This window comes from Gymnogyps californianus, chromosome 2, assembly GCF_018139145.2.
Source record: "Gymnogyps californianus isolate 813 chromosome 2, ASM1813914v2, whole genome shotgun sequence".
Lineage (NCBI taxonomy): Eukaryota > Metazoa > Chordata > Aves > Accipitriformes > Cathartidae > Gymnogyps > Gymnogyps californianus.
Genome location: NC_059472.1, coordinates 29,219,235 through 29,234,888, shown reverse-complemented (window position 1 = coordinate 29,234,888; position 15,654 = coordinate 29,219,235). Strand labels below are relative to the sequence as shown.

General features: G+C 36.3%; 1 protein-coding gene across 1 annotated transcript in view; it reads right to left on the bottom strand.

Moving 5' to 3' along the window:
- Positions 1 to 15,654, bottom strand: part of CNGB3 (cyclic nucleotide gated channel subunit beta 3) — a 65,438-nt gene that overhangs the window by 10,387 nt on the left and 39,397 nt on the right. The window contains exons 9-14 of the mRNA XM_050892504.1: positions 14,655 to 14,719; positions 10,621 to 10,743; positions 4,566 to 4,707; positions 2,460 to 2,619; positions 1,950 to 2,047; positions 758 to 841 (exon numbers count right to left, since the gene is read on the bottom strand). Coding sequence (XP_050748461.1) covers positions 758 to 841; positions 1,950 to 2,047; positions 2,460 to 2,619; positions 4,566 to 4,707; positions 10,621 to 10,743; positions 14,655 to 14,719 — 672 coding nt within the window. The remainder of the gene's footprint in view (positions 1 to 757; positions 842 to 1,949; positions 2,048 to 2,459; positions 2,620 to 4,565; positions 4,708 to 10,620; positions 10,744 to 14,654; positions 14,720 to 15,654) is intronic.

The following is a 15,654-nucleotide window of genomic DNA, read 5'->3' as shown; positions in this document are numbered from 1 at the left end:
GGTGTGGTAGGAACTGTGGGTCACTTGCCAGAACAGTAACAGTACTGATACTTCATCCCCTCCATGCTTTAATTGCATCCTACACTGCCTATGAGTATGTTTCCATGCCTTCTGAAAAGAGACTTGGACTCACTTGGTCAGAAGCTGAGCTATCTACCTGTGTTACTATAAGGCCATGTTTGAGCCAAAATGCTAAGAGAAGGTAGTTGTCTTTGCAAAGGGACAGTGTGACAGCATTCAGCTGGAAGGCTGGAGATGGCTCAGAGCTGTGAGCGAAGGTAGAGCAAGAGCAGGGCCTGCTGTAAGGAGTGGTATGGGATGCAGTGTATTTTCTACATTCTTGGATAATTCCACTTAAGAGTTTCTGAATACACAAATGAAGCACATGCAAAGCATCACAGAATGAGATCTGTAGGCTAGGTTTTTATGTGTATATATATTAAAAATTAAACTTGTTCCATTTTAAATACTAAAACTTCATAATGTATCATTAGATAAGCCATATTTACATTAAATACTTTCCCATATTACTATAATTTTATGTTTGATAATGTAAGTAATAAAATCCATATTGTCTTGTTCTAGGTTGAAATTTGAGAGCACATTTGTTATTATTACACAGAGTACCTTAATTACTTTTATGCTATCTAATTCACTCGGGATTAATTTTATTTAAAGGACACTGTTGACCGATATCTGAACTCTTTTTCTAAAATACATACTATAATTATTATTTGAAAGAGACAACAATGCTCACCTTTTTGCAGACAAAGTCACCAGGTAAATACACAATGGATTTCAACCTCAGCAGCATATCATATATCATCTGGGTATCACATCCCTGTTAAAATAGTTAGAATTGATTGCTCTGTTAATTCAGTAGCACAAGTGACTATTAGCGCCTACACTGGGCAGCAAAATCCAACAATACATGAATGATCCAGGGATTCACAAGTGGAATGCAAACTCAAAACATCATAAGGATCAGCTTGTAGAGCAGAGAAAAGGCTGAAAGAATTGTCATTTCAAATACTTATAAAGTTCTCTTTGGGTTGAACATCTCTTCATTTTTTACAAAGTAAGTTTCTGTACATCTAAATTTGCTGTGGAAGCTCAGTTAGTGCTATGTTCAGAGCTTTATTTGTCTTTTACGGGAATTTCTTTTACTGATCCAGGGAAAAAAAACAGATCATGTCAAATGTTGGTATGAATCTATGAATTTAATGTCTTCAGCAAATGTGGCAGAAACCGTGCAGCTGTGTAATGTTTATACCGAGATATCATGTGATTTCTTGCAATTATCCTAACAAACAAATTAGTGTTGAGGTTACTGTATGTCAAGACTACTTCTAAAAATGCAGTGTCTCCTTGTTTTTGGTGTCAGAAATCCAATCTTAAGTACCACATTTAAATTGTATCTCTGGAAAACTATCATGACAATAAAGAGAAAGCTCCTTTGCACACAAACTTGCTAAAAAGTAGCATTCACTACATCAAAGTTATGTTGCCAGAACACAAAGCATTCATGATCTCTCAGGCAGACCTAGGCGGTATACAGCAAGGTGGACTGTATTAAAAATTACATTCTTCTGTGGCTGACTCTTGAGATTAGTTATACTCTGAAATCTCTTACAGATTTAAAAATTTATTTAAGATAAATTTATTTAAGATAAGTAAAAATTTATTTAAAGGTTAGTTATACTCTGAAATCACTTGCAGATTTTTTATTTTTTTAAATCACTTTTTTTTAAATCTCTGCTTTGACACAAAAAATTCAAAGGCAGGCACTTGGCTTTGTCCTGACATGTCTCCATTAACTGAGATATTTCTTAGACCTATTTTGCCTTGCCTATTAACAAACATGTTCTTAAGTTTTGCAAGATGCACAAAACAAGGTTTCTGTCTCAGGAATACCACACATTTCTGCATTCTCCTGTAAAACTACTTGCTTTGAATAAGTCAACTTTATTGACAATGGCAAAGTTCACATCAATTGCAATGGCTAATTGCATTTTGGTTGGCATCTGCTCCAGTAATTCTGATTCATCTGTAAAAGAAAAAAAAAAAAGCAAACTCCATTAGTTGGCAAATATAAAGGAAGAAAGAAAGAATGTCCATAAAAATGAGCATTGTACAGAAAAACAACTTAATGGAGCTATTCTAGCATTAATGAGTTCAAACGAGGAAGCTGCTAATATGCTTTTACTAAGATACTGTCTTTTAAGTTACATATCTTGTTTAAAGTTATAACCAGAACATTATATAAATGAATAGACTTTGTGAAGTAGTAAGCGTCATATTGCTCTGGAGTTTTTGCTTTTCTAAAGTAAATTGAATATGCTCCTCTCACTTCTCATGTGCAATTCAGAAAAGGAGAAATGTGAATTTCACCCTATGTCTGTATCGATACAACCACTCTCACTTGGACTTGCTATGTAACTGGAATTGGAAAGCCTTACCCAGCATTCCCTGAGAGTCCCATGTGTATTCATACCAGGTTCGAACACGATTTTGGACCACTTTTGGAATAGAATAAGTGTTCATATAGGAGACAGTGTTGTCCATACAGGAACGGTAATAGTTCTGTCCTGCTGTAGCTGCTCCAATTACATCTCTCATCTGCAAACATCAGTTGTTGTTACTACGCATTTCAGCAAAAATAGTATTGATTTGAATATTTTGTCAACAACATATAAAAAGAATAAAACACTTGTTTGCAAAATCACTGATTAATTATACATTCAGCTGCATGTTTTGAATAGGTGTTTCATCCGCTTTTTCAGAAGCATTACAGATTTAATCTAATTGTGTTGGAAAGTCTATATTTATGATTTGAAAGGAATCATTTGCAGGTTTTAGCTTATTCTGTCTCATATTTCTGGACATGGATGAAAAATATAGGTAATACTTTTCTTAAAAATCCATAATAAAGCTACTCTGCATTTGGTGTGCAATGCAAGTCAGAAGTGAAGCAAACTGGACTAAATTTCTCTAGTAACATCAGCTGGCACCACTAGAATTAAGATCCTGCCACTGTTTAAATAGTTAGGAGAATCTAGATCAGTGCTAAAAATACACTTTGAGCTGAAAGGTGACCTTGAAGGTTTTAGTGCAGGAACATCTTTTGACATTCTAACACAAATGTAATTTAGTTGTTAGAAAGTGGATGAGTTAATGTTCATAGATATCCCTTCTTCAAAAGCATAACTATACGGACATGTTTTTAGTAGAATGGCTTCATATTGCAGTGGCCAAGGATTAGTGTGCTGGTGGGCTGAATTCTGCTCTTTATTACAGAGATGCAATTGATTGCAATAGGAATAACAATTTTTAAGCAACTGTGCTAAACCAGGAATCACTCAGTAATTTTAAGAGCTCTCTGTAAACGAGAATTATAACAAACTGCAATGAAGCTGTTTGTGTGTTAAGATTTAAGGTTTGAATCTGCAAATGACTGTACTGGTTACAAAAACTAATCTGCAGAATCTTCTTGGGGAATGGTGCTTTCATTGACAGTTATATCAATTTAGGAAAAAATTATAAATGTGCAAACTCTGAAGTTTAATCCAATATACTTGAATTCAATAGTTTTCCAGAAGAAATATTTTATATGAACTACTTTGTTTTATTTTTGGTAATTCTTGTTTGTGGATGAATTTTAAATCCTATAGCCAACAGTCTGTTTTGTGATGGTTATCTCTTCTTGCACTTCTAAATAGTAAGAGATATATGCAATTTTTAACTGTTTGATTGAACTTTTTGAATCCTGTATTAAAAATAAAAATTAAATTTCAGTTTTCATCTTTATTTTTTTGTAATAATTCTTCCAATAACAGACATGTACAAATCAAAAAGTCTGGAATGATTTCTACAGGAATCCGATAAGACACAGTCTCACATAAGAACCATGGCATTTGTTTTTCTGTAGGCAAGGTATTCTAAAACCTGTGGATCTAAAGCCCAAGTTTAATAGTTAAAAGCCAGAAATATTTCAGTTATATTCATTTGGAAATATAACTGATTTGCTGTGCTATGAGCTTTTTTTTTCCCTCCTGCCAAACGAGAACCAAGAGAAATAGAAAACAGTTAATTTTGAGATTAACAAATATATTGTAATTTATGGAAGAGAGCAGAATTCTAGTTTGACAAAAATAATGGGATTTCCATTAACAATATTCTATTGGTAGTAGTATCGAGCATGACATTCAATAATTTGTACATATTAATATCATGCCTACAATTATAATTTTTATCAGATTGAACAGTATAATGTGAATGTCAAGGAACTGTCTCCTTGGCTGTGAGGAAGAAAAAAGGAATCATACGTAGTTTCAAGAATCATTCGTGTCCTGCAGAGTCTTGGCTTTAAATCAGCTTGTGTGCAAAAGGGCTACGAAACTGGGAACTGATTAAACACATGTATTTCTCAGAAGAATAAGTACGGATGACAGTTAAATAGAGGGACATTCAGATGGAAGCTAAACTTTTTCCCAGAATTAAATTGAATATATTATCACTACATTACAGTAATTTGAATGTATCTAGTTATTGATTTTTTTATGTACCTGACCAATTAAGCTGGAGAAGACAAAGACACCCAAGAAAAAATTCAGCAGTTGAAAAACTATCTCAAACAGAGTTTGTGGTTCTGGAAGGCCACCAATGGTGATTAAAGTACGAACCGCCCAGTAGTAACACCTCAGATACCTGTGGATACAGACAGCATTTTTGTTATTGAGTGTAGGTACTTATGTGGTTGAAGTTAAGCATATACCTACCTGAATTGGTAAGCATCCTTTCAGTGATGCTTTTCAGTCCAAAAGACCTTCAGCATTTTTTATAAAGGGGTATGATTTCACAAATGATACAGTTATGTAAATCATATTGAGCTGAATGTTCTCACTGACAGCAAAATAAGAATATATGGGAAATGCAGCAGTTACTTACTGTTCTCCAGTAACTCTACGCAGCATTACAGAAGACTTCTGTAACAAATTGCCAAGGTGGACATTACAGTGTTAGAATGCTACCAGTGAAGATGCCATGATGTTAAAAGCAGTGTAGAAGTGTTAGAGACTTCCCAGAGTTTATCTGTAGCATGCTAGATGCACACACATCTGAAGGTCTCTTCCATGGCTTCACTTGACATCAGTGTGAAGCCTTATGGTGGGCACGACAAATGCAGTGTTGTTCTTCTTGTATCCATTCATTTTCCTACCCCTTTAAGCACGTTGGTCTTCCTCCCACTCTGATTCTGAGCACCCTTCATTGGCTCTGCCTCCTGGGTTATGTCAAACAGAAGTTACATGTTTCCACAAGCTGTGTGTTAATCCAGTTTCTCCAAACCACTTCACTTATTCAGCACTGAAAGGCTGACTCCTGTATTAACTTCTCCTAGTGGCTGGCCTCCACTACCCCTTTTGTCAACTTAAACAATTTCTTGCCTTCTTCACTACTTTCCCTCATGCCTGAGAAGAGCTGCCCATCAATGGCTACAAAACCACCTTGTTAATGCTCTTCACCAAATATAGCAGGGAGCAATGGTCAGTCACTAAGACTCTGCTTCAACGTATGGCTTATATTGACTCCTTCACAGTATCAGTCTGCTGTCCGTCACTTCTCATACCTGAAGTGTGAGCTCTTTGGACAAAGATTTTCTGTTCCATTTGTACAGCCCTCTTTGTACAGCCTTGTGCACAACAGAGCCTGGTGCATTTAAGCGGTGTATTTCTACTAGTATGATAATACAAGTTTATGAAAACAACAAAGGACCTGGACAGAATTAATTTTTTTTTGTTTTGTAAGGATAGTCATACTAACTCTCTTTTTTCAATATATATGTATATAAAGTGCCTTGGCATCTCTAAGATTCTGTTTTAAATTTTGTTCTAGAACATGGCACCCCTAGTAATGCAGCATCCCCCATACCGTGCAGTGGGGATTAATTAGTTCAAATCATCATCGTGAATGTGCTATCATTTCCTTCTTTTCTGAGCTAACAAGTAATTGGTTTAGGAATATTTTTAAAAGCCTCCTATTAATTAGAATTTGACTTCCTAAGTCTCTGTACAATCAGACTTCAGCTTCACTAATGATTAGGAGTGAAAATTTGTTTTCCTTAATTGTACAATGAGATTTTCTATTATTTCATCTATGAATATTGCTTCTGAAGCAATGAAGATTCCTTCTATTTGTTGAATTTTATTGAGTTTGAAATTAAAAAAACCCGACAGAAGAAATACCTTTGGAGTTGTTTGTTTTGAAATAGGCAGTCTTGCATGCATCTTCTCATGCCTACCCTGAATCTGAGGCCACCTGACCTTCTTGCAGACTTCAGGTGTACATTTTAATTTGGTGGCCTCCACTTTTAAACTCCTCTCTTATTAAGATATGAACTCCACTCCTATTGATAAATAGTCCATGTAACAATACAATTGGAGGATCAGTTTTGTGCAAATATGAGAAAATAAACTCACAATAACAACCAATTCCAATAAGGGTTTTTATTTAAATCACTCGAAAGTGTTTCCAAGTCTTTCACCTAAGACGTGAGGCTTTACCAAGCAATCGATTTTTGCTTTTCATTACAAAGTCACTTTTTTCTTGGTTGCAGATTAATGGAATGCAGTAACAATGATCACTTTTACCATAGTTTTCTACTTCTAGATTTTAACAGCCAGAACTGGCTGCTTTCATTCAGAGTCCTTAAGTAAAAAAATTCATTGCGTATCTGCCTTCATATCATTTTTCCTTGTTAGGGGTGCAAAATGAACAGCTGGATTACACCACTATAATATTTTCACTTGGGTTCAAAAAAAATCATCACCTATGCATGCTTCCAGCAAAGTATGCATAAGTGGCAGCTTTCTCTTAGACTTCTGTAGCATAAATAAATAGTAAAGAAAAAGCCTCGGATCTGTTTTGGAATAATTGCAGATTTAAGCATAAAATGATGTCTCTAGCTTGTCTGAGGGGAATTATCATATAAAGCATATTAGTATCGTATTCATTTGCCATAACTGAGAATGCTGTATTGCTTGAAACATGTATAATTTATAAATATAAAAGTAAAGAAATTAACATTACTTCTGTGCTAGTTACTGTAGGAAACAAAATTAATTAACCAACTCCCTCACCCCCAATGACCTTGGATGCCAAGGTTGCTAAGTCCACCATGACAGACAATATAATCTTCATTCTGGGAATGTCTACAAAGAACGAAAGCAGCCCCTCAAAGAAATTTAGGGGACACATTCTTCTTTTCAGTATTGTATATCCAAAATGTGAGAGATTTTTTTCAGATCTGCTCACCCCTATCTGAAGTTGTAGTTAATACAGTATATTCTTCTGTAATTTTACTTCTAAAGAAACTTTCTACTGGCAAAGTCACACGATATTCCCTATCTCTTAGGCACAGGTTTTATATTTTCTCCATTTACGCATTTTATTGTTTTAATCTGAAATGAAAGTTGCACAGTTGAAATATAAAGCAGCTTTTTTCCCTAAGCAGGGGAGAAATGAGATTGTAAATTTTGTTTAAGGAAAGCCAGAAAAACCAGACTCCTATTTCAACAGTATTAGCAGCTCTGCTTCCTACCAGCTAGTGTCTGGAAACCATCATTGCTCACCATACGGCTTACTAGCCTGCTATAAAATTACTGTTGAAGCAAACAATGTGAGACAAGAAAGGGATTTTCCCTCTGCACAACATAGAGACTATGTTTATCCTTCAGGCAATCAAACTACTAGATTTTTCCCTAAAATAAGTCCTAGGTATGAAAACATTCAGGAACACTGCAAATAAGATACCCTGTAATATTATGCCAATAGAAATATCTTTTTCGTAAAAGTCCATTTCAGAATACGCTAAAATTCTTACATGGTTTTGGTTAACACAGGTAAATCAAATCTTTGTGCATGTGGCCATCAGATTTTAAGGTGGTATTCACACATTCATTTCAGCCCAGGGAAGCATTATTTCAGGGCTATCACGTTTGACTCCTCCTAGATTACAACCAGGATGGGTTTAAGCAGAGTAAAGAAGTGGCCCTTATAAACTGGTACTCTAATGATCTCCTTCTTAGTAGCTCTTTTTCTTGAGTGACTTATTCATCAGGTGGCTGTGGGTATGATGATCTCAGACAGAATGGTGTAAACTAGAAAGCTTTTATCTAAAAAGTACAGCTGCAAGTAGCAAGTCTGAAAGCATTAGGTCCGACATACTTAGGAGTTGGGCTGTGCATTCACAGATTGTCTGGAGGCACCAAACTGCCTCTGTATAGCAAGCACTGCGAGTGTGACACATCAGACCTATTGCAAGTGCAATGTACAGCTGATACCCATGAGACATCTTTTAAGATACGCCAGTCTTACTGCGCATTGAGCAATTCATACCAAAGAAGTAGAGTTGTTCAAGACACATACAGTGACCATTTTCTGGGACTTCCAGATATCCACTAAGTCTGTGCCCAGAGCAGGAAGGCAGCAAGCCACAAAGAAACATAATCAGGATGCAAACAGATGTCTTGATTAATAAATATGCTGGAGAATTTTGCAGACTACCTGTGGATGACTTGCAAACAGCAGAAGAAATATACCATGAGCAAAGTGGAATGATTTGTTTTGCCTACATTTAATGCTGACCTGGGAGGTTTGCATGAGAATTTCAGCTCGCTAGTTTTAGTTTCCTTTATGGGCAGCAATGAAAGAGACAGATACTTCCATGGGACAATTCAGAACGACATTACGTTCCTGCCTTGAATCCCTTTGTAGAGGACTTGTCCATTTTCCTGAGGAATTAGGGAGACCGATCTCTTACTTAGGTAGTTAAATTAGATTGTAAATAAACACATATCGTTCAAATCATTCACTTAGCTATAATTAAGAGACCTTTTCAATATCCTGCTGCCGTGGTTACATAGGCTCTACACTACAATGTTGCATCAGGGATGCTATCCTTCTGCATTAGGAGAGACTGAGGTCTGCCTGCCTAATTATACCAAGCTCATGAGTGCAGTTTTAATGCTGGGAACATCTTGTGTGGCTAATTTGGGTGCGTTGCAGGGGGGTAAAGTTGACTGCCTTTTGCACCTCAGGTCAAAGGCTTTGATTGAAGGCTGCCATGCAAAAGACCTCAAATCTTGGACTGGCACTAACACTTTAGAGTCTGGACACAAGATGGAAAAGAATACAGGTAGCATAAATTTGCAGAGTTACTTTGATAATTTTGCTTGTGGTTTGAGTGCTGTGTACAGCTGCTAGTTATAAATTGAAGTTCACCAGTTAGTATGCCTGCTCAGGAACATATATATAATCAAATTGATAAGGGAAACTGTTGTCTCTGTATTCTTTTTAGCCTGGAAAGGAAAAAAAAATGATCCTAGTAGTGTTGACACTGTTAAGAACTGGTTTTGGCCATAACTAGCAATGTATTATGGACACAGCAGGGATTCTACATAAAACATTCATGCCACTAAATCAGTGCCGGATCGTTTGCTTTGAGTCAGTGTAATCTGAGACCACTAGAATTTTGATTTATTTGTCAAACTGCTTACTGTCATTTTTTTTAATTAGCTAAGAAGCTATGTTTTTCTTCTGTCTGAATGTGTTCCCATTCTATGTGAGACTGATGGCATTTTTTTGAGAGAGAACCCTAATTATAAAAAATCAGTGCTGCTTTACAGAAAGTGTGTTTTACTCTCAAAGGCTATTTTCTTACCCTTCAAGATAGTGACTTCACACCAAACTCGTGAAGTCTGACAAAATTACAAGCAAGAAGAGCATGTCTCCAAGAGAAATGTGAAAAGTTGTTTAAAGGGTGATTTATGACAGCAGTAGTATATTATATGCGGTTTTGCAAAGAATGTAATTAATGAACAAATTGAGCTTCCGTGGCTTTAACTATATTATGGCCTTTGAAAGAAATGAACGTTCATACATCTGAACCTACTAAATATGTTTTTATATAACTACACACAAAATATATTATGACTTTGCTATTTTCTCTTGCTTCCTCTCCATCATCTTAATGAGTGTCCTTTACTTGGCACCCAGCCTAGCGCTGTCACAAGGAGTTTGTGGAAAAGCGTGCCAATATCCAGTCCTTCCCACTGGAGACACTCTGCCACATGTTTAAGCATGACCTTCTCAAAAGATCAGAGAAAGTGGGTGGAATTTTTTCAGACCAATCACCATGGTATTTAGAGAGACTAAAATGTTGCATTTTAATGACACAATGCTGTCTGGCAGAAAAAAAATCTATGCCTCTGATTCCTTTGAGGGATTGTTCTGCAATCCTTCTAACAGTTCCCATGTGCATATGCAATCAGTAAGTTTAATTTATGACCCTTGTTGCTTTCTAAATGTTTAATTAAGTTAGTGCTTAGCACTGACTCATAAACCTATAAAAGCTGAAAGTGGTAAACTGATTATTCACTGCACCTGCCCTCCAAATATGTGTTAGTAATGAAAGCTGCTAATCAGCAGTCATGGTGCTAAAAGTTTGCTAGCCAAGCACTTGTAAAGTAAGGGCATACGCTGCAAGTAAAGGCATGGGAAAAGGAGGGGGATGCAGCAAAGAGCAAAATCAACACAAATCTCTTGCAAGAGAAAAGGACTTACATGTTTCCTTTGCCATCGTACACCCATCTAGTGCTGCCAAGTCCTTCATAGTCTGAAGCCCAATAATACAGGCATGCATTAATGTGCAAGATAAACAGCAAGTATCCAGTTGTTCGAATGACCCTATAAAAGTCAACAGATTCCTGTAAAACAACTTACATTTTTCCTTCCTTTTAATATGGAACCCACTGCTTTTTTGGATCGACAATGTTTATGTTAAGCATCCGCTAAGTAGTTCCCCACCTGTATTGATTCTGTGAAAAAAATAGCTGGCAGTTACCTGTATCTTACATTTGTCCAAGGTCAAATAAAGATCTTTCCTAAAATTTTTGACACAGGGTAATTTTTAAATTATGGTTCCCTGAGGACTTTATAATCCACTTCTTTAACTGGCTATGAATATTTACAGAAAGTTGAAGCTATATTAATAAGGCTAGAGGGTACAAATTAATGTGTTTGCCAAACTCTGTTCAAGATAGGCTCTAAACTTGTGAACCAAAGCTGAGAAATGTCTGAGGTCAGAAATGAACTGTTTTACAAGAGCTGTGCTAGGAAGCCTGCAGTAGATCTGCTAAATAGTATGATTTAGTGGCTACAGCAGGATTTATATCATTCCTAATCCCAGTTCTTATGCTCATGGCCAGTTCTTTGAAGAACACCAATGATGAACTACTTAAGCACCAAGCAGCTTTTTGTTTAATACAATAATGATCTCATTGTATATCCTCTGTTCAGTGCATGGGGATCAAAAGATCTTCTGGATTTAGCTCTCCATTCAAATATCCATACAGGCAAGGGATAAATAAGCAGGAAAAGTACAGGACTTGCCTAAACACAAGGAGGCTGGTATGTAATGAGTTCATCTGCTACAGCTAGAATTCAATCCAGTTTGCAGTACCTAGTAACTGAGTGCGTGGTTTTACGAAAATTTAATAAGATCTAACTAAGTTAGGTCTATAAACTAAGTTAATGGGAGATAGTATCTCTGTGGTTGCTTCTGTATTATGCACTCCTTTGCTGGTTCTTCAGGTGCCATTGCATGCCCTCCTTTCCCTCTTCATGCCATTGAGCAATCTACCTACCTGTACTCTTCTTCTTTAGGATGTTGACAAATGAATGCCACTTCTCTGTTTAAATGTTGGTGTGCTTCCAGGACAGCTCTGTTTAGGGTTGCAAGCTATTGAGAACAGCAAATAGCTGATGTGATCTGGTAATATTGCAATATTGACCATACTGGGTCTTGTGCACATGTCTGAATCCATGCAAGTGGACTCCTTGTGTGAGTCTGAGTGAGATCTGAGTAAAGGTTCTGGAAGCCTTTGCTACAATATATATTATATTTCTCTAGGCATATGTTGAATCTACCACAATGGGTAGATAAGATGTGGTAACTTTTGCCAGCTCTGCTTCTACAAACTCAAACTAATGTGTTTGAGAAGAGAACCCACCCAGGCACATACACTTGCTGTGTAGAAGTTTAGTTTGACATTATCCAGTTAATTGGTGCCTTAGCGCTCAAGTGGTAATCATATCAGGATCTCAGATCAAAACAACATTGCTACATTCAAATAAAATGCAGTAGTTTGTACAAACAGCCCTTCTTTTTTATATTTTTTAGCTCCCATTTGTACTCTTCTTCTGTATAACTACCTCTATTCTCCATTTTTCCTTTTTCTTTCCTTACCCTAATGCCTTCTGGTAAGCCAATTAAAAGATCTTTGCCATATAAATGTTTTTACCAATGAGTACCTCAAAAACTGGGAGTCAGTGTTTTCTGAAGTATGTTTTAAAACATTGTATCAGGGCATGGCATGACACACTTAATAGGTGGTTTTGCAAATACAAAATATAATATTTTGATAGCACAGTATGCAGGCATTTTTTTCCTACCACAAACCTTAGCAGTGCACTGATGGGAAAGCCTACAGATAATAAAATGTCAATACTGGTAACCCTATATATGCTGAGCAATATTGAATTCCATGTGCTCTACCATTGTTTTTCTGCACATGTTCAGCGGGATTTAAAATTGCATTTGAGTTATGAATAGCGTTCTATTTCACACATTTCAGGTTTCTGGCTTCTTAAGAGTATGGGGTAGAAAATGGATTCACTTTGTAATATTTATATTCTGCAATTTAATTCTGCAAGTGATTTAATATTGGAAAATGTAAGTGGGACTGTGACCAGGGAGCAAAGACACAAGCAGCAACACACAGTTGTGCCACTCAACCAATACCATGCTACAAAACTGTCTAACAAGGCAGAACATCTTTGTAGCGTAGCTGGCTCTGTCTTTCCAGCTACTTCGTACATTTTACAGGACCAGTGACATCTTGCCGTGTGTGTCTTAGCCTTTCTAAATGAGTACCTTCCCTGTTTTTTGACACGCACATCAACATCACATCCTTCAAAGTTAGGATAGTTTGAAGATACACACATCCCATTCTCAACCTGCCCTTTAAACAACCATTTCCCATACTTTTATATAGCGTGAAACTCTGTCCCTTGCAAAACTGCTTATTTGGGTGAAAATCGGTTTGCTAATTTGTTCCCATTTCCTTGAAATCCATATACACACAACATTATTGTTACATATGAACTAAATACTTGATTCAAAACCATCTATATTAAAAATCTATGTCTCCCAGTAATCACTGCAAGTATTATAGGAGATATAGAAAAGTCATTGAATTATGACTCCAAAGCAAAGGATGTAATATGGAAAATAATTAATTTAAAAAGTTCTCAACATTAGAAAAAGGTAAAAAAAATAAGCAAGATGATAGATGAAAACCCATTCTTTTTAATGAGTTTAGAAACTGGAGAAGATAGGGAGGCAGTGATTCAGAAACTGACAAGAAATTTCTTCATCTTGTAGAAATTCAGAGAAGCCTTCTCTTGTACCAACAAGAACTTAAAAAAAGAAAGAAAAAACCCCCAAACTACAAAAGACTCTTCAATAAGTTAAAGGAGAGGGCAACAAAAGAATAAGCTTTGTGGAGGTCAGGACCTCAAAAATACCTTAGCAGAACTTTCAAACTTCTAAGTTTTGTTTTGTTTCACAGGTATGTGAAAACACGAAAGAGATGATGTTTCAACCTCCTTTTCAAATTTAACTAGTTTCTAAATCTCATAAAATACCTCATTAGCAATGTATAAATACCAAGTCTACCATTTAAGTGCAATAATCTCTGAAATAGAATAAGATGGTAAACAACAGATTCTTATTTCTGCAGCAGCAGCACACAGGTACAATACATGCCCCAAAACCAGGACAGGGAAAAAAACATCTGTTGGTGTAGGAATTGCACAAGATAAACTAGGGCTGATGACATTGACAGTAGATGACAATAATGGTGACACAGTAGATGGGTTCACTGGGTCTTAGTAGCATCACTGACAGCTTGAGGGGCCTACGAAACTTGCCATAACCATGCCCATGGGCGGCTTGAGTTGGATCCAAAATTCTTCCTGTCAACGCAGAAGGTGAGAACATAGTGCAGTGGACAACAGTTACAATCACTATTTGAGATCTGTGCTGAATTGATTCTCATTCCAAGCTTAGTCAGTGCAGTGGAGGATTAAGTTTCTGTATGTGCCAGGTTCATGGTGAGAGCATATTTGAAGAAAAATGTTGACACAGGCTCAAGCTCATAACTCTTATTAAGTACAAATAAACAGCTACTGAGGATTTGGCACTGCTATTAGCAACCTAAAGAAACTGTTCTTTAGCTCTTTCACTAAAGAAACTTCTTTCTGATACTTCTGAGCAGTTAAATTTTGGCAGGGGCCTCAGTTCGGTGAACATTTTGCCTGAACCAGGCCAGCTGAACTGAGCTAGATTTCATACGTGAGTGAAGCTTTACATTTATTATTTTAATGATTACAATACAGATATATTAAAAAATCTTAAATTGAACAGTTAAAGATGTATCATATTCCGTCCAGTGCTTCACTGACAACTCATGAAATCAAAAGAAATGCATTCTGTGCCAAGTTTTGCATGCTACAAGAGTTTAATAAGCACATACCTGTAGATGTATGCTTTGTCCAGAATAGCTTCCAAACGATCATTAAACTCAAAGAATGTGTTATGCTGAATGGAAAACAAATGAAAGTAATCCAATCACTATTCTTCACTACAGGTCTTTTTATAACAGTACTGACATTAGTTCACCTAGACATTTTGGAAATAATGGATTTTTCAGTAGTCTGGCTTTCTTTAAACATTTAACTAAAAGGTGAACTGCAAAGCAAAGATGAAAATGGAGTTAAATGTTGTTTTGGGTGTTGAGTGTCCCATTAATCTGATTATAGAAATAACCTTGCTCTTTAGGTCAGACTGCTGCAGATGAATGACTTCTACTTCCTGAAACATATACAATTGCTTGGGCAGCTTTATCAGAGAGAATTACATGTATAAAAATCCCTTTTTTCTCATTCTGAAATTCCAATAATGCTCCAGTAAGTGATCATATGTATCAACAAACACATACTAGAAGATACCATGTAGTATCAATTGCTGCTGTATCGAAATCTTCCTGTTAATTATTTGTAGTTTACCTTTACTGATAGCCCTTAATATTCGCATGTAGCTTTTTTCTTTGTTTTTGTTCAGTACACATCTGTTTGCCTAATACGAGGAACAATCTTTCATATTGTTTTGGTTCTGATTTATGGAATTTTGAAGTTTTATTGAAAACTTGGGTGTGAAGAGCATCCTCATTTTATTCTCAGAGTTCTTGTGTCTCCCCTCAATTTTAAATGAAAGCCAATTCTTTGTCAATATATTGATTGTGTGAAGGGGAATGTATTTAGCCACAGAGTGGCCTGCTAGGTACCATGAAATGCAAGGAGAGGGCTGTCGTCTAATCCTTTCTCAGCCCCTTCATTGCACAACTCCAGATGTCTTTGGACTTGATAACAAAAGTGTGTTTATGCTTGTTAAATATGCTGTGTATAGTTTAAGTTGTCCTTAAAATTCCCTCCTTTGCCTTTAAACATCTGACATTACCAACAGAAGGGGACAAT